Raw genomic sequence first — 22,820 nt, forward strand, 5'->3', positions numbered from 1 at the left:
AATGTTTGGGGAGAGTGCGGGAAGGATGTTTTCACTTGTTCTCATGCAAGATTAATATTTTGTTATCTGGTGGAAAAAAAATACCGTACAGTGCAGCGGGAATGTTTTGAACCATTCCAGATCCTTTTATATTTTTCTTTCAAGGAGCCAGTTATTCTGGCAGCCTTTTTAAGTGACACTGAACAACAGTCCTCTGGGATTTCTGAAGGTTTTTTGTTGTTTTTCTGCCCAGTACCTTTGCTATGACAGTATAAAGTGCAGTGTATGCTTAAAAGCAAAGATGTGTAAAAAGTTTTAAATTCACTTGTTTATTGCAGCTGCATAATGTCACACTAAAATGTTAGCCACCGGGAGTGAGACGGTACACACCTGAGCAACCAGGCCCAGACACCGAGAACCACAAACACACCAGCAGGTAGAGGCACCAGTCACCGGCAGGGAGTGTGTCGGGGAGGAAATAGGGCCCACTTCCGATGGGAGCCCTGAAATGATCCAGGAGAGGGGGGGCCCAAGACCCAAACCTGACAAAACAACAGGCACACACAGTCACAATCACACGTTCCCTCCCTCAGACATAGACATACAGACAGTTACACCCACACACACAAAAATAGAAGCCGTATATTCACTCCTCACTCCCCATACACACTCCATTTTCCCAGGTCCGGGTGCTGATACTCCAGAGGGGCAACCAGCCCAGACTAGGACAGGGCACAACCCAAACGACCTGGTGTGTGAAGCAACTGGACGCGAGGGCACAAGACCACCGAGCCCCGTGCCCACAATAGACCCCCCCCCCCCAACCTCACCAAGATGTGATCTAATCACCCGCAAAGCAGTCCCTGGCAAGTGGCGTGCACCAGGGGCTGACTGTCCCCCACCATGACCCCGCAAACACACACACAACATCACCAACACTGCAACATCAGCCAAGGGAGAACCACCAACCAGCTCAGCTCCACCATCACCCCCCATCCGATCCAAGTACCGGCAAGGGTCGCAACCCCCCCCCCCCCCCACCATATACCTGTTTTACACAGTATAAATAAAACTGAACTGAACTGAACTGAACTGTGAAATAGTAAATAAAACAGGGTCTGTAATGGCAAAAACAATCCATCTAGTCTCCTATGAACATGTTTTTAATTCTAAGGAAACTTATGTGTGTCTTGAAAGGTGAGTTTACACCTATGCTGAAGTATCGTTCACAACGTCCTTGATGAGTGTGTCCTGTCTAGCCACTGAGCTCGTTAGAGGGAGTTCTTTGATTATCACCATGGAGACGGAGAGCTGAGGTCATGAGCCCTGTTAGACTGAGTCTGGTTTACAATCTGCTTGAGTCAAACTGGGCCCTGAAGCACTGAGTGGCCGGCAATGTGTTTGAGAATGACACAACAAGGCTAGATGAGTGCAATGTGAGGAAACGCCCGAACAGCATCAGAACAGCTTAAAAGTGGAACAGATGGAACAGGATGTATTAAAGCCTGCAGAAAACAGCTATGGAAAACCAAATGATCATGAAGAGACACAAAACTACTATAAACAATACCTTGAAAATTAACACTAAGGCAAAATGTCTGTAGAAACACACAAAACAATTAAGGGGACAGAAAATATTTGTAAAGAGAGTGCCATATTTTCTGTGTTAGGACAATGTCTTAACAGCCTCGAAAAGAGCTGAAGTGAGTGTAACAAATAAAAATCATCACAAAGCACAAAATAACTCCAAAGACAAAGCTAGTAGAGCGAGCCTCTAAATCTGATCAAAAGGACAGAAAGTGGAGTCACACGCAGCTTTAAGGGTTCATACAACAGAAACACAGTGACAAAAAAGGACAGGATAACTGCAAACGCAAATTAAATGACAATAATTAAAGTGGTTGAAGAGGATTAAGCTGAACAAAAGCATAACAATGAAAAATCCCACATTCTGTTTCCAGGTTGGTTTTCTCCCATTTGGAAAATATGGAGAAAACAAGTTTTCTTTAGTGGCTAAAGGTTTCTGCATTGTAAAAAGGATCTTCATTCTCCTCATAATGAAGTCAGTTTGCTCTCTTTGGCAGTGGTGTACGTTTGCTGCCCCCTGGACATCTTCAGGAATCTGATGGTCCAGTTCTGGAAGGAGGGGGCTGACCTGGAGAACTTTGTCTTCTTCTTCATTGATCTTTTTGCTGAGGGCCTCGGTGGTGGACGATCCGCCAGGCCCTGGTACCGAGGAGATCAGGACGACTACGCAGCCAAACTGGCCTTCAGGGTGAGGAGTTTTTCTGTTTTTTGTTTGATGTTCTCTAGTTGTTTGTTTCCTGTTGTTGACTTACAGATAAGATTGTTTCTATGCGACTATGACTAAAATGAAAAACCCTGCTAGGAAAACTCAGCTTTGTTGTAGAAGATGTACAATTATACGAACAACTAAGTCCAGCCCTAATTTAACAGCTTGTAGAAGTACCTTTACCAGCTATAACTTGAAGTAGTTGTTTTCTGTATGTTTTTGTTATCTCACGCTGTTTTGGAGAAATTTTGGCCAGGCTCTTCTTTACAACCTTGTCATCGGCCGACATACAGTAAATGTTTCCGTGGAGCTCTCTTAAAGTCCCGGTGTAGCATTTCCGTCTGGTTGGGGACTGAACTATGACTGGACCATTGCATCATCCTGAGACTTTTCTTTTTCAGCCCTTCTGTTGTAGATTTACACCTTTCTTCGGGATCATGTTGATAACCCAGTTATAGCCAAACTTCACCTTCCAGGCAGATGGCCTCAGACTTGACTCTGTTTATAAGTTGCTATACAGATCAGTTCAACAGATCAGCCCACATCATCACCCCTCCACCACTGTGCTTGACAGTTGGTGTGAGTTGTTTAATTTGCAGCGTTCAGTTTTCTGGCTAAAAAAAATTATTTGAGTCATATCTCACGAAATGACATACTGTAGTATCACACTGTGATTCATTCAGATGTAACCTTGCTAACTTCAGTTATCTGTAGTATCTGATCTGTAGTGTCATCTTCTCTTAGCATTGCATGATCTGACTGTTTAATTTACAGTGACATCTAAGAGGTTTGGCAGCTGCATTAAATGTTTTCCCCCTGTGCATAAAACTTCTTGGTGCAGAATTAGAGGCTTCAAATGTCTTGGAATTGACCTTACAACCTTTCCTACAGTTGCTAAGGTCATTGCTAATGTCTTTCCTACTTGACATTGACTTAACACACATCTGTATGCTCTAGATCAATTTATCAAATGATCTGATTATCAACACTTTAAAGCCACTGAAGCTTTTATTCCATTTTAAGTAACAAGGGTTTCCTTGGTTTTGTTTTCCCCCAATTATGTGACAGTAATGGAAACTTTCTGTTCCAAAGAAAGTACATAAACAATCACTGACTTGATTGATTGGTTTGCAACTCATCAATATACGATCCTGCATGTCTCTTGTCAGAGTGTGAAGGTGCTGACATACATGGAGCCCCACAACCCAGAGTATTTCCAGTTTGTTGAAACTCTGAAAAGAGATGCAAAAGAAAGTTTCAACTTCACCATCAAAGACTCTCTGGTAAATACATTTACCATGATTTATGCATGCAAGAGGATGTCAAGCAGATGTATCCTGTTAACCTGACATGTCTATGTGCCCCTCTTAGTACAACCTGGTAGCAGCAAGTTTCTACGATGGAGTGATGCTGTACTCTCAGGCTCTGAATGAGACTTTGAGCCAGCAGAGAACAGGACCAGGACCCATCAAGAGACCCAAAGGAGATTTGGTGACCCGTAGGATGTGGAACAGGACCTTCTCAGGTGATCCTTCTCGTTTTCATGTTTGCCTGTTCTGGACAGACTTGGCGGTTGGATAGGAATGTAATGTCAATGGTGAACCAATCAGAGCACAGTGTTGGACAAGAACAGTCTGCTTTGAAAATGTGTGTTATTAATCAGAAAACCACAGAGAGCAGAAATATCCATCTCATTTTCTCCTCTGTGTTAAAATATAGCTGCACAAATGCTGCACTTTATGAGATTATTACTAGCAACATATACCTTTAATTTCACACATTTATTCACAAAAAAACATGTTTGAATAATTATATGTTTGTCATACATGAAATACTTAACATATGTGTTGAAAAGAATGAATTTTAACACCATTATAGATATTTCATGTAGTACAGAGCAGTCATTTATTTTCCAAACGTTCTCGTAATCCTTTAAAGGAGTCCTGATAAAGTGTTTTCACCAACTGTTTTTAAGGTCTTTCAGTTGCTCTGTCTTCTGATCGTTCACAGTGGCAGCATGTATAAATTAAAGAGTGTAGGTAAAGTGTCTCACATTGAACATTTCCTTTCAGTTCCTGTCCAGTCTTCGTACCCTAACATGATAGTACATCGTGTAGTGTATGAACAAGAAACCGGTGAGACTGATTGCCTGAGTGTAAGCACCTGAGAACAACCTGTGACACTGGAGTAACTGAATGGAGCAACTGAAATACTGGGAAAAAGAATTATGCAACCGTGAAGAAAAAATGGTTATTTGATGATGCAAGAAATACAGACACATAAAAATTACTAAACAATCCAAAAAATGGTCTTCTCAGTTTTCAACAGCTTAATTAAACCTGTTTCCGCTATACTATTATCTTCATCACTTTAAAACGTGAAGAGTTCTGCCTACACCAGAAGGACAATATTGAACATAAGGTTGCATTTTGCTCAGCTTTAGAAATGAGATATTACTGCCTTGCACTCGTTCTCAGCTGGTGAGGAGACATTAGAGGGGTTTTTGTCCTGATTGATGCTGAAAGGCTCAGCAGAACCATCTCACAATTAAAACAGAAAACTTTCAGATCCAATATCTGCACCATTTTTTTATTTCTTTGGCTGGAAAAACATTTTCCGATAAGGGGATTTCGTATCAGACTGCTGTTGTTAAACCCCATCTGATGCCTTCATACTAAATAACTACAGACTGATTTGTAATTTACTCATGATTCAGGTCCAGTATTAGTACAATGATAACATTCATTAGGTTGGTTAATGTTCTCAGATAAAAACCTGGATCTGAACAAACCATCGGTACTTGACCTAAATATGGTTCTGACCCATCATAAAAATTAGTTGATGGGCCAGAATGAGACAGAAATAATTGTTTTTGGCCTCAAAAATGCAAGGATTGAGATCAGTACTCAACTAGACTCAGGGTGCATTCACACTGCTGGTCCGGTCCTGGGATTGGTAATTCACACCTTTAGTTGGCCTGGTTTGCTTTCACACAGAGGTTTTTTTAGGCCGCACCAAAAAAATTATGCAGTTGCAACGGTTTGTTTCGTGGGCAGTGTTGCACTGATCGAGAAGAAAAAAAACATGAAGAAGAAAGTCTGTCTCATCTGGGTTTCTGTTGCTACTTTGGTTTTGTGCATCTCTTCATTACTCCACGTAGCCCCATGAGACATTTTCAAACTCTATCGTCTTTATATTCACTGCACTGGCTCCCTGTTTATTAAACAATGAATTTTAAAATTCTGTTGTTGGTTTATTATAAAGCACTTAACAGTCTTGGGCTGAAAAATATTTCTCACTTGCTTGTTAAGTATGAACCATGTAGACCCCTCTTTAGACACCTACTTGGTCAGTTTTCCCAGGACCTAAACTAAACCAGACTCAGGCAGCCTTTAGTTTTTATGCTTCTCAGCTTTGGAACAAACTCTCAGATGTGCAGAAAATGTTGGTACCACTAAACCAGGACTGAAAACAGTGTTTACAACAGCTTTGGATTTGGATTTGGATGAAATGAACAATTAAAATTAAACTTCAATCCACAGTTGGATTTAGATTTGCATCTAATATCAATATTTTAACGTTTAACCGTCTTTCCTTGAATACTGATTCCTTTCTCAGCCTATGATACAGTTGATCACAACAAATTACTTAATACACTCACAATGAATTGTTCTTCAGTTGTTTAAATAATTTCTGACAAAACATTTTTTTGTGAAACTGTGACACATTATAAAGTGAGACATGGAGTTCCCCAAGGATCTGTGCTGGGTGCTATACTTTTTGATATATGCATGCTGCCACTGGGAAAGATCATCAGGAGACACAGCATTAATTTTCATAGCTAAGCAGACCCACAGCTAATTAATGCACTTTTTATGTATATTTTAGATATTTCGATGTTAACAACGACCATGCCTTCAGCTCAATCCCAAAAAAATTATGTTTTATTAATTGGCAATGGCCTACGCAGAGAGAGAAACTTAGAGTAAAACTACAAACCTTGAGATCACATTAAAAATCTTAACAGATTTAGATTAATGCAATAGCCTGTGTTCTGTTCATCCTAAAAAAGAATGTAACCCCTCTACAACTACTACAAAATTCAGCTCCATAAAGTCTAAAGAAGACCTGGAAAAGAGTTCACTTTAGACCAATTTTAAAATCCATGATTAGGCTAACTGTAAAATTTAGGATTGATTTTAGATGTCCTTCATGATATAAGCAACCCAAATCAGCTCGTTTGAAAAAGGTCTTTAGATAATACGCAAAGTAAGAACAAAAGCCCACTGTGAGGTATCGTTTTCTTATTCTAGGCCCTCGCCTGTAGACTAACCCTCCTGCGGATCTGACGGCAACTGAGACCATTTATTATATTATATATATACTTAAGACTCATGTTTTTTGTTTGTCTTTTAGCAGAGTTTTAGCTAAGTTTACTTAAACATTATCTTAAGTTTGTTATACGTATCTGTATTTTATATATTATATATTAATTTGTTGTATTGCTGTGATTAATAACATTTAATACCATCCCTCTAAATTAAAAATAGATTTTAGTTAAATAGTAGTTACTTATATGAATATATATATATATATATATATACATATATATATACTATATACTACATATATATATATATATTAAGCCTTGTAAAAACCTAGAATATAAAACTCAGATTCCTTAACGCCATGTCAGTTTGTTAAATAAGCAGACATATTAATTTTATGTGTAATTATTACATCCAAACTCTTGATAAAATTGAGACAAAGCACATGTGATTAAAAGTTAACAAAAATTGGACTATACTGTGTTGAAAAACATTTACTAGCATGATATTTGTTTGACAAAAACTTTTGACAGAGGTCTAATACATTTTTTCAATCATCATAATGAGTTGTCGCAAACTCAACGCATGATAAAATTCCCAAATATAGTAATTTAGTCTTTTTATGATTTCTGTTTTTACTGGAGCAGATCTGAGTCAGAACCAAAAACATCCTCTAAAGCCTGAAGTTGGCTCAGGATGACCTGAGAGAAGCCAGCTTCTCTCTGCCACCCATCAATCATGCAGCTGATTAACTACTGAGTGCCCAAGACCTATAAGGACCCCCCAGAGCTCTCAGAAGGTCAGCATGGGAATCTGAGCCTGACACACATCACATTCTCACGATTGTGATGTGTGTCAGCAGGGAGTTGGTGTGTTAGCCCAGAGATGCAGCATAAATTTGTACCAGCTGGCATTGATACTGGGAACAGGATGTCGTAGGCCCAAACCAACAACCACGGCAGGAAAGTCACACCACAAGAAATTTTAAGAAAAAGTTTCAATTTTCTCTGTTCTGCCTGGTCAATAATTCAGCCTTTATTTGGCATAACGGACAAAGAAAGTTAGGAAGGTTTTGTGGTTCACTGTGGAGAACCATGAATGTCAGGCAGACCCAGGCCCATGTTCTGGAGATCAGAATCAGTCTGAGGTAAATGGTCAAGGCTGAACGCCTTACATTGTTAGCACACACAGGAAGTTTTTTCAGAGCTCCTAACAGCTTCAGGAAACAGTTTGCAAGTATAAAAACAAAGAGAAAATGTTTTGCCTAATTTTACTGCTGACACTGTTGACACAGGAAAACCGAGGATGTGTGTGTTGTTTACAATTATTTTACTTTCTTAAACTAAATACAGTTATGAAAGCCGAAGGCTGACTGTTCCTCAGGGAAAATTTCCTTTTGTTAGTCAGGTTTATTACTCACTTTATGTCAACAAGTTTTAGACATACTTAAATAATGAGTTATTAACAAAAGCTTGTGCCAAAGTCTTAGTACCATCAGATAGAAACCTGATCTGATTGTGAAATCATTTTAGTTGGACTAAAAAAACAGTAAGCATCTTCCTCACTGTTAAAAAAGCGCAGAAGCTTTCTTATTAAGATATTTGTTCTTTTAAATAGTGGATTTTAATTTAATTTGGTATTTTATTTGTCTGATTTGGCCTTGTGTAATACCCACACAAACTGGTCACCCCAAACCTAAAATTAACTCCCCATTTCCTAGTTCATTAAATCTATTTTTATGGATACCGTGTTTTTCTAACAATACTCTTAAATTCCTACATTGACACGACAGGAAAAAGTGTGATAACAGCTTCTCTGTCTTACTTTAAACTTTTTTGTTTGATCCAGTTTACTACAAAAATAACCCAGACGACAATTTTGAGATTAAATATTATCGGAAATGTTTCCCCTGATCTCATCCTCTTAGGGCGTTTGTCTCTTCTGTTTAGATTTTGTCAAAAAAGTTTTTGCCTAAAAACCTTAGAGCAATAGATAGCGTTTGTTGAATTTGGACGTTGGGACTGAAATAACTTCTTGTTTCACCACAACACTAAACAGAGAAAGAAAAACTGCTGAACAAATAATAGGGACAGAATGTGATCTATCAAAGCAGCAGCTGAATCCGACCTGAAGTTTATGGCCCATAAAAAACATCTCAGTCGGTCAGATTTAGATGTTGAGTCAAACCTCCAAGAAATAACTCCTCTGTTGTTTTAGTTTGTGAAATGTTTAAAAGACAAACAGATAACAGCTTTCATCATTCTTAACTCAAACAGCTAAAAAGCATGAGTCAGGCCAACACTGTGAGACATATAACTGGGTGTCCACAAACTCAGAGACAATGAGAGGGAACCAACTAACAATCTGTGAGACAAACAAGAGAATTAAATATAAATACATTAATGAAAAGAGACAAGATAAACATATTCTGAAAGTTCAAATGCTTGTGTGCTTTTTGTGGTTTTCTTTACTATGGGGTAAGAACGCTGTCAAAAACAATGTGTCTGTAAAGATGGAAATGTGGGCATATTAGTCAATAGTTGTGCATAAGTAAAATCCAAAAGAGGTATTGAATATTTTTTCTATAAGAATGCAAAATAAAATGTTACAGCTTCAAGAAATTACAAACACAAAGTTCAAGTTTACAGTTGTGGTTTATTCTTTATGAATACAATATGCTATAACAGTTTGTGAATACGATTTCTTTTCTTTGAGAATACGAATTTACATCAGCGACTTGGTGTCACGTGATCTCAGGCTGGTTAGTGGAGCACAGAGTTAGTCGATTCGGGTTGTGTATGCGCTGTCACACTCCTCACCACTAATAAACGTAGTGCCGGGATTGGATGATGGAAAAAGGTAATGGTAGATAATTCAGTCTGAAAGGAATATTAGGAACAGAGGGTAGATAGGGGGGGAAATCAAGAGTATTATAAATAAAGCATTGTTCTTGTTTTTATGAAATACAAAACTAAAACATAGAATATAGTGGGTGGAGTTATACAATGATGTACAGTAGGTGGCGGTATGTACCTCTGAAATTGTTGCGTACCGCCAGCAGAAGAAGAAGAAGAAGCAGCACTAGCGCCAAGATGACGGACCAAGAAACCCTCCCCTCTGTTCCTAATATTCCTTTCAGACTGAATTATCTCCCATTACCTTTTTCCGTCATCCAATCCTGGCATTACGTTTACTAGTGGTGAGGAGTGCGACAGCGCATACACAACCCGAATCGACTAGCTCTGTGCTCCACTAACAAGCCTGAGATCACGTGACACCAAGTCGCTGATGTAAATTCGTATTCTCATAGAAAAGAAATTGTATTCACAAACTGTTATCATATTGTATTCATAAAGAATAAACCACAACTGTAAACTTGAACTTTGTAATTTCTTGAAGCTGTAACATTTTATTTTGTATTCTTATAGAAAAAATACACAATACCTCTTGTGGATTTTACTTATGTACAACTATTGACTAATATGCACATATTTCCATCTTTACATACACATTGTTTTTGACAGCGATCTTATCCCATACTTATCCATTTTCATTGATAAGAACCACAAAGCAAACAGGCACAGGAGGATCCAAAGACCAAGAAAGTCATTGAACAGAACAGGAAACGACAAATCTGAGGTAAATAACCAAAACAGAAAAAGCAAAATATCAAGGTAACACAAAAGGAAATAGAGGACAAGAAAACAGCACAATGCAGAACTGTATGCTAAAAAGCACCAGAAGAAAACAAAAAATTCAAAAATTCTATTTAATTCAATTCAATTAATTTTATTGCACCAATTCAAAACAACTGTAATCTTAAGTGACTTTAAAAGACATATCCAATTATATAGAATTCAGTTCAGCCCAGTACAGTCTACCCATAAAGTCAGTTTGAGAACCAGTTGCACACAGTGCAGTTAAGTCCTAATTTTATACAGTACAACTGGTACAAGCACAAGTTGGGAAAAAAAACGTTATCTACGAAGCCCGGCCGATTGCACTGAGTCATTGACTCTGCAGCAATCCCCAATCCTGAGCAAGCATGTGGCGTCACTAGGAAAGAACAACTCCCATTTAACAGGAAGAAGCACATGCTTGAGGGTAGAGAAGACAGAAAGCAGACACACTAAATACAGTGGTCCAGGAAAAATTTCACTGGGAAAAAAAAGGAAAGTACAAATAGTTAGTGGTAGAGAAGCTCAGGATCCTTTGTACTTACAGGATAAAACAGAGGTTAACATTTATATAAACAAAAATAGCCAGTCAGTTTCCTTTTCAGAAACACATAATCACTGGGTGAAATGGATTTTCAATTGATAGAGAACATAAGGTAATAGCAATGATAATTGCAAATAATGCATAAAAATAGAGTAGCAGGAGAAAGTAGCATAGTGATGAAAAGTAGTCCAGGCCTATAGCAACATAACTACAAAGATAGCTCACATTAAGAGGCAAAAGAGCACAAAACAAGAAATGCAGATCAATACAGGACTGTAAGGAGGAGGGGGGAGGGGTCCAGGTGTGGGAGAAATGTCCACGGACTCAGCTGGAGAGAACCACTAATCTGATCACTGTGTCATTATTCATGGCTGTGATCGCGGATATGTTTATGCAGCCACAATGCTGGGACCTGTATGAAGAAAATAAACAAAAAGCTCTCATAATAATGTTGGCATTTTATAGTCATTTCTTTCTTTTTCCTGGTTTTATACTTTAAGCTTCTGGAACTGAGTTCCCAAACCCACAAATTCAGCAACTATCATCCTGCCTAAATGAGCTCTACCAATTCTTCCAAAAACGGTGGTCAAATTTCCAGACAGCATTATGATAGTAATGATAGAGGTGCAATGTGCTAACAGACATTTCATCTAATAATCATAGAAGTGTATGCATATATTTGAGCCAGTATAAATTCATGACATTCAAGCCAATGATGATTATATTTAACCTGTAGATACCTATATTTATAGTTTGTACACTAGGAAACTGAAACTGGTATTTACCATAATTGCATCAAAAACTCATTTAATTTATCCCATATATAGGAGCTAAATTTATACCTGAACTGTAATATAATAAAAACCAGGATCACACTGAGAACTCAGACACTTAGGTCCATGAAAACACAGCCTTGTCATTTCAGTGTATCTTTCAGTGTGTCGATGGCGCTGATAAACAGGCCACTCTGCTTGCTCTTTATTAGATTGAACTGCTTTTATCTACCAACACACACTGAAAGTCAGCGGCCATCAATCACGGGTCTTGTGCGTCAGAGCTGGACAGACTGAAGCTGTTTGAATTTAGGATGATGCTGGACAGGAGCAACAAGGTGACTGCAGTACTTGACAATGTGGCCCAGTAGAGGGAGCTCTAAGGGGCACTAACAAACCAGCGACACATGATGTGCATCAGTTCAAATATTTCCAACAAAGAGATATTGCTGAACACTTTTGTCACTCGTGAAATAAATGTTCTGCTACCTTCCTGCTTGGGTAATTCGTTTATTTCTTTTATCGCATAGGAAATTTATTTCATGTACAAACTACAATACAAATAAGAAACAACATAAGAAATGCCACTTAAAGCTTTAAATGGGTCATGAAAAGTTGGACTTTATCTGAATGAACTAGCATTTTTTAATTGTTTTCATTTAAACATTCGCAGTTTAAGTGTAAGGATTTCTAAGAAACTGCTCTGCGACTAATTGCTTTGCCAGGTCAAAGGGTAACAGGGCCTTGTTTTACTTTAAACCCCCATGCTTCCCTAGTCCTTACACATGGGACAAAAATGAGACGCCTGGAAGACACATCAGGTCCAGCTGGTCTTGTAAAGAGCTTGTTGAGGCTCAAGAAATCTCAAGAATAACTGTTATTAACTTTATTCGCCATGGTTGTGTGCACAAACAAGGAAGTTGACTTCAGTTTCAGATTCATATTAATGATTTATATTCATTCAGTCACTAGAAGGAATACACAGAAAAACTATTTAGTTGATAAGTCTGCTGATAAATCTGTTGTCAGAACATAGCAAATCCACAAAAGGTTTAGTTTTTTGTTAAAAGAGCACTGTAAAGGTAATACATTTCCTAATAAACTCTGCTGTGACTGTAACACAATAAAATAAAGTATCTGATTATCCTGGGGAAGAAAGCTGCTGAAACCCTATTGACTGACACCTCTAATTGACTTCCCAGCCTGAAGCTTATTAGGTCCATAGTTATCCTGATTTTAAACCAGGCAGAATGATGCTGCTGTTTAATTATCTCACTGTGAGAATTTCCTTTAGTCTTTCTCACTTTCTAACATTAAATGAGACAAAATTCTTCCTGCTTCAGGTTAGTTAGCATTACTAAAATGATTCCTATTTATACTTTCCCTTTGTTTTTAGCAGCATTACCATTTAAAAAAGCTTCTCACAATAGTTTGCTGGAAGTTTGGCCCATTCCTCCTGACAGGACTGGTGCAACTGAGTCTGGTTTGTAGGCCGCCTTGTTCACACACATCCTTCAGTTCTGCCCACAAATTTATATGAGAATGAGATGAGGGCATTGTGGCCTTTTAAGAACATTGACTTTGTTGTCCTTATTAAGCTGTGACTAATTTGGTGGTATGCTTGGGGTCATTGTTGAAATGAAAGATCCATCTGTGCCTTAAAACCTAAAATATTTTTTCTGCTGTATCTGTTTTAAAGTAATTAATCAGGTGTTAGGTTTTACTGGCCAGCACTGTGTAAAAAATGCAAAGTTCTCACACCAAAACATTCACATGAGTCAGATTGTCAGGTGTAGATTTCCTCTCGGGGTGCAGCTGAATGCAATAAATAAACATGAGCAGAATAAAGGGGTAATTTATGCAGCAAAGGACATCTGGAATCAGTACCAGCCTGTTTATTAAAATGATGAATGTTAACTCCAAATGTGTTTTTTTTTTGTGTTTTCTTTTACTTTTTTTGGATGCTACGGTTGTTCCCACCCTCACAAATGAAAGCCGAGAGTCTCCTCCTCCTCATAACTTTTTCAGTCACATTCTTGGCTTTTGTCAGTTTGTTGGATTTTATTCAAAAAAAGCACCAACTGTTTTTAATCACTCTGTATTTTTTTTTTTTTTTTATTTAAACAACACAAATAACTGTCTTTAATAATGAAACATGTTCAGGAGAAAAAGCAAACAAATAATCACTGACCCTGGTACATGGAAAACACGATTTGTCAGAAAAATAACCCACAGAAACTTCACGATAACATGTGATATCTCTACAGGTGTCTCAGGAGTGGTGGAGATGGACGAGCTTGGAGACAGAGAAATGGACTTTGCTGTGTGGGACATGACAGATTTAGACTCTGGAGAGTTTCAGGTAAAAAGCCTGATTAAAGATTATGCTTCCAGTGTGACTAAAAATCAGCAGGATGAGAGTGAATTTGCAGCTTGGGTCAGACTAAGGCAGCAGGAGTTGTTTCAAACTAGTTCTGGGTCTGTTAGGATAATAATTGGAGGGATTATTGGTGTGTGAGGTAAACACTAACTAATGACAGTAGTTTTTGAACTTCACGCTCTAACATTATGCCTTAAGAGTGAGATTATCATTGAAACATGTTGCTTATTACCTAAAAGGGAATTTCAAGCCTCTGTCTGATATACCTCATCATATTAAAAACCTGACAGGGTATTGGGCAATTTTTAGCAAGGAGAAACATTGAAAGAATTTCCTGTTTAGATAAAAACATACAGAGAAAAATCCAACATTGGTGTTTGTCTTAACACTTTGCAGTCTTGTCTGCCCCAACACCCAGGCTTAGTTAGTTTTACACCAGGACATAACACCCATGGGGTTCTTTCACAGCTCTTTAAATGAGATAAATTTATCTTCAGATGAAGACCAGCATATGACATATTATTTTACCAAAACGTAACCAAAATGCAATCGACCCTACAATATAATCGTTTGTAAGTCCACATTTAGCTGCTCTGGGTGACCTTATTAGTTTTTCAAATTGTTGCGAAGGAATTTTGGTCTACTCCTCTTTACAGCATTTTTAAAATAAATTTGTGTTTTGCAGATATTCATTTGTGCTCAGATCTCTTGAGCTGCGGTTTCTTATTTTGCTATGTATTCTGGCACATGCTGCGGGAATCATATTATTCAACTAGGTCAGACTAGGATATATTCGTTTTGCTGAGGTGTCACGGTCTTGTTTTTCTTTCCCCCTATGCTTAAAGATCAACTGGTCTGGGAATTAAATTTCAATTTGCTGTGAGTTCCCTAAAATTGTCAGAAAATTATTAATCGAAGGAACCAGAAAGTAAGTCAGTTTCACTTTTGGTTTCAAGCATTGAGCATGCAGAGGGGAGTGAAGCGTCTGGAATGGTCAGTGCTGCAGTATTTGAGTTTCAGCAGCATCGATGCTGTTGCACTGGAGCACATGTGCACTACTCATGTCATGTATGGTCCACGCTGCTTGTTTTGTGAAGCTTTTCAGCATTACCAAAAATAAAAATAAAAAATCATGGCAGCCTGGCCTGGTGATTGAATTGTGAACACAAGTGGGTCAAATGTGTAAAAATGTTATGCTAGACATTGTTTTCCTGTGGCATTGTTTCTTTCTACACCATTAAAATAAAAGGCATGTCCTAGTGCAGTAGAGGTATAAGGTCTATATACAGCATTTCAATCAAGTTGAGGTGTTAAATTTGACTGGGACATTGTAAAACCTTGATTCTTCCCATTTACTTGTAAATTTGCTTTTCTGTTTGGGATCCTTTGGACTCCAGAACACTGTGATACGTAAATGAGTTTATGGTTGACTCAACAACTGCAACTGCAAGTTTGATTTTCACTCATTTGGATTCTGTGCTTTATTGCCAAGCATCTTTACTTTTGTCTTACCTCTCCAACGGATGTTGTTTCAGAATCCTTTTTGTTTATTCTGATTCAGCTTTGCAAACATAAGTGGTGCTGTCATATTCTTTTTCTCCTTTCTTATACCTTTTGAGGGGTTTTTCAATTGTTAGGATATAAGTTAATATTTAACCTCCTGACTGAGGCCCATAAAGTTGTAGACCATTGGTAATGGTCTGGAATAATTTGTACTAGAGATGAATGATGCTTGAAAATATGCAGAACGTAATAGACAAACAGAGTTCAACATTTACTACAATCATCTTAATTGCACTAGGTAAAAACAGGGCAATGAGGGCCCATATGATCTGCCAAATATAGTCGTGGTATGTGCTTAGAAATTTAAAAGCCAGACATTAATTGTAGTGAAAGCAGTTACTTGCAATGCTGATATTGAGCACACTGAAACACCAGTGATAAATGCATTTTTGGTTGATTATGCAGCAGAATTGGCTACTTACTGAATGTTCTCTCTTACTGTAGAATAATGCATCATACAGATTCACTGCTTTTCGAAGATCATCGCTGATATCTTTCCACCCTGGCATTGTGTTGATGAGACAGAATGAATGCACAAATGGCTCATTACCACACTTCTGTAAAGCTGAATGCCTGAATGCTGATAACCAAATGTAGCCATTTTATTCAGGGGTGTTGGAACAGGGATGCATCTAAAAGTTGCAGGAAAGTAGTCTAGAGGACTGCATTTGGGGACCCCTGGCTTAGATTATGTCATAATGCAACATGTCATGTGCTGTTTTTCATCTGAGGCTGAATTTATATAATCCAGGGCTATCTAAAACCAGGTAGCTCCTCTAACTAATGGTTAATATGATGCAGAAAGAGATAATAATCATTTTATATCACAAGTAACTGAATGTAACAAGACACTAATACCAGACACACAAACTGGAGAGTAAACTAGAGAGTAGTGGAGTTGTGTTAGACTGGCATGTAAATCCAGATTATTGCTGTTGTGTATTTTCAGCTAGTGTCTGTGTATAAAGGCGGCATTAAGCAGCTGGTCCTGAAGGAAGGTCTGAACTTTCAGTGGCCCGGAGGCTCGCCACCACCAGATCTCCCTGAATGTGGCTTAAAGAACGACAACCCAGCCTGCCTCACACGTATGAACACAGTCCACAACATATATATAGAAATCTGCCTCAAATATTAACTGTAAACACATGTGGATTCAACCTGTTGAAGATGGACCGACTGACATTATTTATCACCGTTTATGTTACAATCACAAACTTCAGTCTATTGTATTAAGATTTTATCTGGTAGACCAACACACAGTGAAAGGACTCATTGTTTCTGAAAAGAGTTGCCTAAATCTTTATTGAACCCCCTGAGTCAGTACTTTCGTAGAACCACCACCAAGTCTTTTGGGGTGTGTCTCTACCAGTTTTGATCATCTACTCAATTTACTGCCCATGCTTCTTTGCAAAATAGCAAAAACTAATTAACAAAATTAGATGGAGAGCAGCTATGAACAGCAAGGTTTCGCCCCAAACTCTGGACTTTGACTGGGCCTCCGGGCCGGCTGCCTGAACTCTGGGTCTGCCGGGGACGGCCTCCGGGCAGGCCACCTGAACTCTTTGCAAAATGCAAACATGACTTCTTATGGCTTTCCTTTAATCATGCTTCCCTTCTCTTCCAAATTTGTGGAGTGGAGGTCTAACAGTTGTCCAGTCAACAGTTTGTTCCATCTGAGCTGAACTTTACAGTAATTGACAACTTTGTGTTGGTCTATCATATAAAATTTCAACAAGATCTTTTAAAATTTGTGGTTCTAATTTAGCAAAATGTGAGGAAGGGTTTGAAGACTACGGATTCTTCAGCAAGGCACTCAGTGACTGTTAGTATATTGAAAGACATCTATACAGATGGACATATATATACTACCATGAGCAAGCACACATATAAGAAAAAACAAAGACACAGAAACAAATTTTAGGCATGAACACACTCTAAATGTTCTCATAAAGCGTTATGTGGCTGTAGAGTCAGTGTAAGATCCTGCTCCTTGCAAAGACCTCTATTTTCCCCGTTTGATATGAAAAGTGTCTTCTTCCCATGCTGATGCAGGCTGCTTTTTCTTCCCGCCCACACAGGTACAGTTACAATGCATCAGATGGTTGCCATGGTGATGTGTTTTGTCTTTGTTATCTTCGTCATCATCACCATCTTTATCTACAGGTGAGACACACGCACTTAAAGGATCCAGGTGTCCACTGCGTTTTAGTTTTTGATTTTCATTTAGAAAATGTAAAAAAAAAAAAAAAAATTTGTATTAAGAACCTGGCCAAATAAGATAAGATAGCTGTTTAGGAAGAATTTTAAACAAATTTTGTAATTTATTTTTGTGATTTTGACTGAGGTGGGAAACAGTAATCTCACCAGAGTCTTTCTAGATATGTTATAATGGAAATCAGAAAGTTAAAACAATAACAGCTTTAAAATATGCAGTTTTACTAATACTAAAAAAATGCTTCTTAGTCTCTGGCTTCACTAAAAGTAGGAAATGCCTCTCAGGAGCAACTCCAAGCATTGACAGACAAAAGAGCAAGTTGGCACTGAAATCCTCTAAGATTGCAAGCTGGGCTCTGGTGTTGCAGAGCCAGCAGAAAGCAATACTCCATCAAATTGTGCAAAAGCTGAACTCAGCAGAACCAAACAAACCCGTCTTCGTTTTGTTACTCAAGCACAGTGCAATCTTTGGATTAGAACAGGGGTTTGCAAAGTTTGTCCTAGGGGCCATTTGCAGCCCATGTAATAGCTTTATGTGGCCCCCGACCACAGATCAAGAATGGTTCAAATTTGGCCAGCAAAGGAAGTTCATGCAATTTTTTCAGGATACGATTTTTATTCACAAATTTATGTATTCTTAAATGGAAAATATGAGGTTCAACACACAGACTTATCTTTATTAGCCATGTTTCTGTGCATTCATTTTAATATATTAGGTAGGGCCACAAACATCTTGTAAATCCTTTTTTTCTATTAGACTTAAAATTACTACCTTTATCATGGGAAATGTAGTATTTCTTTGGTATTATATGAAAAAAACTGGAATGGGTCTGAATTGGAAGTTTAGACCTTAAAGAAACAAGAAATCAGCCTTGGTCAGAAAAGACCTGATCAGTGGATCTTTACTAAGAGTACTTTTACCTAAAGAGGATAAACTAGTTTCTCTTTCAAGGTGTGGAAATACACAAGATGAAAAGGTATTGCATGATATTTTTGTTGGTTTTTCTGCTTCTTCTACTGCGTTTACAGACTTAAAGACCCAATCAACACTTCCTTTACCGCCACCATCTGGTGGCTCTTGCTGTTGTGTTTATTTGCTTTGCTCTGATGAATTAAAAAGTGTCTGATTTACAGCTTTTTAAAAGATTGTTTAAGGTTTCCTTTGCTTGTGACTGGAAACCGAACAACAAAGACTTTTACACTTTTGCACATTGTCAGTCAGTGAGATTCTCAAACTTAGAAACTCACTTTGGTTCTCACAAGGATAGAAAGGAAAAAATTTTGTGGCAGATCAGTCTCTCACAGCACCTCTCTCTCTTTTTCTCTCTCCATTTTATTTTTTATTTCTCTCTCCTGTCCTCTATCACTTCCTTACTTTTTCACACATCCTCCTTTGTCTTTTTTGTATGTCTTTTTTCTCTCTCTCCTTCTGTCTGTCATTAATAGAGAGATCACAAGGAGGCCCAAAGTCAGAGGGTGGAGAATAAATGTTTAAAAAAAGGATTTTAAAGGACCTGAATGTTTGCCTTTTTAACAGAAAAGATGTTCTGACCTTTCTAAAAATGTCAGCACTTTTTATGACAAGTGTTGGAAGCTGACCTCATCTGCATGTGCACGTTTAGAAAATACAAAATTCACTTCTTGTTATAGATTGAGACACAATTTACTTGGAAATTATCATCATTGTTGTAATTATATGATCTTGATACTGATGTGTGTTTGTGGCAGATAATGAATATCTTTGTTAAAATTTATGGATCATCTTGTTGTAATAAGTGGTTATTTTTATTCATACATATATATATTATATGAAATGGGAAAGAAGTAGGAAATAATGATGAGGGAGGGATTTCATTTGTGGACTTTAGATTTCAGCTTTGTAAAATTATGGAATAAAGTGCTTGAGAAATTACGGTTTGTGCTAGCGTAGATCTGAATTTGAGATTTAATTCTGTGCAGTTTGTGTCCATCTGATTACAGATACAAAGCAGAAATCTGTGTATAACTCAGCTGCCCTGTGCATCTTCCTCTGGATTTATGCAAAGTTGATTGGAAAATAATCTATTCAGAAGAGAGACTGTTTTGTTGCATTTACATTTACTAATTAAACACAAGTTGACTCAAAGTCTTTTACAGAAAGGTTATTGAACAGAGGTAAAAGCGACATTAAAACAAGAAATACATGAAGAGTAATAGTCAAATTTAAGCATTGAACAAGAAAAACATTTAATTACTAATTAAAAAACCTAAATCAATTAAAATAACCTGATAAAGCACTGAAATACTTTATGTTTCTGCAATTTTTTTTATTTTAGGGAGTTTGTTCCAGAATTGATAGGCATAACAACTAAATGCTGCCTCACCTTTAGCAACGATTAAAAGACTGAGGAGACATGACTGATTTTCTTGCAATTGGTCAGGACTTGGGTAGCAGCATTTTGGATCAACTGCACTGCCTGATTTTTTTTATATTTTCTTTTATAAAGACCAGTAAAGACACCATTACAGTAAACAAATCTAAAAGTAAAAGCACACAGCTAGTGTCTTTGTAGCCTTTTTTGAGTGGTAGTCCTTCATTCTGCAATCATTTTTAAGATTATAACGAGCTGATGCCGTAATAGACTTCAGGTGGATATTAAAATTAGGCCTGGGTCCAAAAAAAAAAAAACAGCTTTCTGTTATGCTCTGTGTTCCTTGGCTTCACTGAGTGCATTATAGTGCTAATCTTTTACTTTGCATTTTGTGGATCAGAAAGAATGACTTGTCTTTTGTGCTTCAAGGTGGAAGAGTTTCTGACCCAACCACAACTTCATCATCTCAAATACAAAACTTTTACAAAGACATGCAGATTATTTTCTATAATTTCGCTAAGCTTAATTTTACTTTATTGACAAAACTGCAAAGCTTTCAGTGTACAGTATTTCTGATGCAATTTTTGCCCATAAAATTCTTCTAAATAGTGACTAAGCAAGTTGGTTTATGAAAAAAATAAACCTAATAAATCTTGCATTTAGTGATTTTGCTGTTTTTGTTTATGCTTATTAATAAAGATGTCAAGCAAGATATTTGGGTTGTTGGTGACTTTTTAGGTAAATGACCTGAGTAGTTTATAGAGCAAATAACAATAAATATGCAGTTAATTGTTGTGTAATTTGAGCTAATTTGGGGTTAATATTTGCTTTTTCTTCTGTAGAAAAAATAATTATCCACCATGCTCACTGTACAATGTATGAGGAGTACCATAAGCTGTGTCTTAGTAAAAAATATCTCAATGCCGTTCATTATTCTTGTTCAAATTGTTCATCTGAGTGGCTGCACAGCACAGTCTGTGTCAAAAATAGATTTCACCTTGGAAATCGCTGAGATCCTACATTTCTGTCTTTTCTCTCTGGTAAACTCTCCTGTCACCTCTCTCAGTGTTTCCCCTTATATTTTAACACACACTAATACGTCTGGGCACTGCAAACACACGCACACACACCTGTCCTCCTGTCTGTTGAATAGGAAGTTGAAGCTCGAGAGCGAACTGGCGGCTCAGCTGTGGAGAGTTTCCTGGGACGACATCCAGATGAGTAACCTGGAAAAATCCATGAGAAGAACTTGCAGCAGGCTCACCATGTCTCTGGTAAAATGCTAACTGTTTTAGGGTTGACCCCTTTTTTATTGTACTCAAACGTCACAGTCTGAAAGTTTTGTTTTCACATCTTGACTTCGTCTTCTGGTTAACCTTAATGTAGTGCCACCAAAAATCTTTCACACCCCTTCAGTTTTGGCATAATCTGTTACGTTATATTATTCTTAAAAATATTTTATTGTAGTTTTTAATTTAAAAAGTCTGTCCAAGATTGCCCATAATGACAAAATGTACATTTGTATTTGATTCCAGACTAATTTATAAGTCAAAACTGAAGACCATAGTTACATAAAAAACAGTAATAAAAGGACTTGATAATAAAGATAATTAATCATGGGATATAACAGGTTATTGTCCATAATTGGGCTTTGTATTCAGATTTTATCTTGCATCTTCAATCTCCACATTTAAAAAGTTTGTTTTTCTGGGCAGATGGTTGTAAAATAAAATTTTGATCCACTTGAGGAATTATGAAGAATGTTGTTTTGTTATTAAAATATTCAGTAAATTTTAATATAAACATGCAAAAAATAATATTATTTATTTTGGGTTATTATTAATAATAATTATTGTTATAAATGTTGTTTTTTGTGTATATATTTTTTTGTATTTCTGAAATAGGTCATAATTAGAGCAATTTATGTATTTTTTTGCACATTTATGTTAAAACTGTCTTTTACTAGGAACTGGTTTTGTTGTTTATTTACCTTCATTTCTTAGTTCTGAAGAATTTGGCTGTAATTTCAGACAACTTGTGCTACTCGTGCAGATAATGATTAAATTTTTGACGGTTGTTTGTCTTCAGAAAGGATCAAACTATGGTTCGCTGATGACCATGGAAGGAAACTTTCAGATCTACACTAAAACTGGATACTACAAGGTGTGTGACAGTCACAACACATTAAAACAATCATATCCTATAATGCTGTAGGTCAACGCATAGTTAGACTGCCATGAATAAGAAGATGAACATGAAGATTTTCTTCCCCTCAGGGTAATCTGGCAGCGATCAAGTATATCAGCAAGAAGCGTATTGAGCTGACGAGGAAGGTTCTGTTTGAGCTGAAACATGTAAGGATCCAGTCATTGAGAACCCAGCGTCTGTTTTTAGACTTTAGTATCCTACTATTGCTGCCTTTAATGTGATTTGAGTTTCTTGTTTTCTGCAGATGCGAGACGTTCATAACGAACATCTGACTCGTTTTATTGGTGCCTGCCTCGATCCATCAAACATGTGCATCATCACAGAGTACTGCCCCAGGGGTAGCCTTCAGGTGAGGCTCACCCACCCTTGCACCGATGAACCCAGTGGACAGAACCATCACATCTATCAGCTATCAACACGCATCTTTCATCCATCATTATCTCTATAAGTAGCCATAAATATCGACGCAGAACACTTCCGTCCAAATGTGTCCGTGGAGATGTTTTTAAT

The 22,820-nt window shown here is 37.5% G+C and overlaps 1 protein-coding gene across 1 annotated transcript in view; it reads left to right on the forward strand.

Moving 5' to 3' along the window:
* The window catches only part of LOC124879306 (atrial natriuretic peptide receptor 1-like), a 62,666-nt gene that overhangs the window by 15,656 nt on the left and 24,190 nt on the right, over positions 1 to 22,820 (forward strand). Inside the window, exons 3-12 of the mRNA XM_047383796.1 lie at positions 2,064 to 2,254; positions 3,442 to 3,555; positions 3,644 to 3,797; positions 13,862 to 13,956; positions 16,487 to 16,622; positions 17,616 to 17,700; positions 21,256 to 21,376; positions 22,191 to 22,265; positions 22,379 to 22,456; positions 22,555 to 22,659. Coding sequence (XP_047239752.1) covers positions 2,064 to 2,254; positions 3,442 to 3,555; positions 3,644 to 3,797; positions 13,862 to 13,956; positions 16,487 to 16,622; positions 17,616 to 17,700; positions 21,256 to 21,376; positions 22,191 to 22,265; positions 22,379 to 22,456; positions 22,555 to 22,659 — 1,154 coding nt within the window. The remainder of the gene's footprint in view (positions 1 to 2,063; positions 2,255 to 3,441; positions 3,556 to 3,643; positions 3,798 to 13,861; positions 13,957 to 16,486; positions 16,623 to 17,615; positions 17,701 to 21,255; positions 21,377 to 22,190; positions 22,266 to 22,378; positions 22,457 to 22,554; positions 22,660 to 22,820) is intronic.

The sequence above is a fragment of the Girardinichthys multiradiatus genome, chromosome 13 (genome assembly GCF_021462225.1).
Source record: "Girardinichthys multiradiatus isolate DD_20200921_A chromosome 13, DD_fGirMul_XY1, whole genome shotgun sequence".
In the NCBI taxonomy this organism is placed as follows: Eukaryota; Metazoa; Chordata; class Actinopteri; order Cyprinodontiformes; family Goodeidae; genus Girardinichthys; species Girardinichthys multiradiatus.